At 44.3% G+C, this 2,212-nt stretch overlaps 1 protein-coding gene across 1 annotated transcript; it reads right to left on the minus strand.

Moving 5' to 3' along the window:
- Positions 1–264: 264 nt before the first annotated feature.
- Positions 265–1,254, minus strand: LOC113194376 (taste receptor type 2 member 3-like). Its single transcript, XM_026405427.2, has one exon. It carries the CDS (start codon positions 1,213–1,215, stop codon positions 265–267), a length of 951 nt encoding a protein of 316 aa, XP_026261212.2. The 5' UTR covers positions 1,216–1,254.
- Positions 1,255–2,212: the final 958 nt, after the last annotated feature.

The raw sequence follows: 2,212 nt of genomic DNA on the forward strand, positions 1-2,212 counted from the left end.
ATATAAGACACTGACTCTCCAACTCAGGATAACATGGACTAAAGTCAGAAATGTCCTAAAGACTGTTTTCCCCTTCCAAAACTATCCTATGTACAGAAAAGAAGTCTGCCTTTCACCCTTGGTACCAGGTAAAATCAGGGGTAAAGAAAGCAGTGTCTCTCTTCTACTGATTGTCAAAACAGATCTGTGGTAGGCTCAGGAAGAGCCCTATAGTCTTGAGCCAGGCCAAAGGACTCCCAGGCTCCACCCTGCACCCTCTGCTAACTATGGGGAGAAGAGTCCCGTAGACCCAGGCTTCAGATGACCAGACTTACAAGGGAGTATTACCATAAATGTCTGTTTCAACTTGTTGTTCCCCAGAATGAGAACAAATGAGTGGCCAACAAGGTAAAACATGCTAATTACATCGCCAATCATCTGAGCCACCTTAGTATCTGGTAGGAGACAACTGGATGACAAAATTATAAAGGAAAGAGTATAAAGCAGGAAGAGAAGCAGGAAGGAGAGGATGATCCTGGTAGCCCTCTCGTGGGCCTCAGTACTTGGATCTCTAGAACTGGTGCCATTTTGCTGCATCTGCCATGTGTGTCTCCGCAGAGAGAGAATGAGCAGAACATAGGCAGTCAGGGACACAGTTAAGGGAGGGACGTGCCACAGAGTCCCAAGAATGTGGATCAGATGATATTCACTTCTCTTCTCTCTGAAGTGCTCAGTCACATTACCTGTGCTATCAATTCCACAGAGCACAGAATTGATTTTAAATTCATTGATCAGAGACATGGTACTGCAACATGACAAAAGCAGTGTACCCAACAGCATCCATACAACCACCCTGGAAACCCTCAACTTGAGCCAGAGGAATGCAGGGTGGGAGAATCTGGCGATTTTCAGGCAGTAAAGGACACCAAGGCAGGTTATAAGCCATGTGCTCAGGTGGTGTGTAAATGTCCAGAAAATATCAATAATTTGCATTACTGTTCCTAAATCATGAGTTTTGTAAGAGAATGTTATCAAAACACCATCAGTCAAGAAAATCCACAGAAGAACAATCCTGGAGAGGGCCAGGCTGGTGATGATGAAGTCAGATAAGGAGATTCTCTTGCTCCTGAACAAGCTTCTGCCATTGACCAAACCAATGAAACCATTCCCCAGATTTCCAAGAATGAACTGGGTGATAATCAGAACCAGAAACACCCCCTCAACGGCTCCCATCATTTCAGAAAGTAGGTAGCCCCGATCTTTGCTCTTTCTGTGGATGTATGTAGTTTCCTTGCTGATTTCAAGTTTCTTTCTGAGAATCTATCCTGTCTACAGCTTGCTTCACTGTACCTGTCTCTGGTCTCTGCCCAAGTTAGTCTGCCATACAGCACAGTTTACTGAGTCCTCTCTGGCTCTGTCAGGTTGCTCTGCTCTCTTCACAGATGACATGCACTGTCACTTCAATCTATGAACCTAAACTCAGCAGCTCTTTCCTGAAATGCAAATAGAGTAGTGTCCAGTATCACCCAGAAGGAAGACATCCGGGTCACAAAGAATATGGAGAAAGTGGACTCAGTTTCAAAGGGCACAGGGATGGAAGCCACCCAGCACAGAAAGCATCAAGGAAGCCAAAAGAATCACTCAGAAGCACGAAAAGCCTCGGTTCCTATGAGGAGGACTCAGAGACATACAAACAGAAGGGAAACATCAGAATTCTACCACAAAGCACTATCCCTCATCCTGGAGGAAGGGTAAGTGCATAAAATAATAAACAAAAAAATGAGTAAAATAATATGCTAGTCTATGTCTTTCAATATGCTTGTGTCTCACAAAATTGATTTTAAAACCCACTAATAAGTTGTGATCAAGACTATTTGGAAACAATGTCTGATGGATGAAGAAGGAATCAATGCCATCAAAACACAAAGCAGAGAGGGCGTGGACATTATGCACAGAGAGACACTTTTAAGTCTCCTCAAAAGGACGTCACAGAGTAGCAGATGGTAAATCTCAATGAGATATAGTCTCATCTGAACAGATGCCAAAGACTCCCTCAACTGAGCGAGGCAAACCTCAGCAATATTGGCACCATGTTGTACACAATACACCTCAGGAGCACTGGAGAGCACTCAGGCATAAGTTCACATTCATGACCCTTTGCTTTCTCAGGCCAATAGGAGAACCTGGCCCACCTGCTTCCTGACCTCTGTGCAGTGGAATCACAATAAGGTCA

This window comes from Urocitellus parryii, chromosome 3, assembly GCF_045843805.1.
Source record: "Urocitellus parryii isolate mUroPar1 chromosome 3, mUroPar1.hap1, whole genome shotgun sequence".
In the NCBI taxonomy this organism is placed as follows: domain Eukaryota; kingdom Metazoa; phylum Chordata; class Mammalia; order Rodentia; family Sciuridae; genus Urocitellus; species Urocitellus parryii.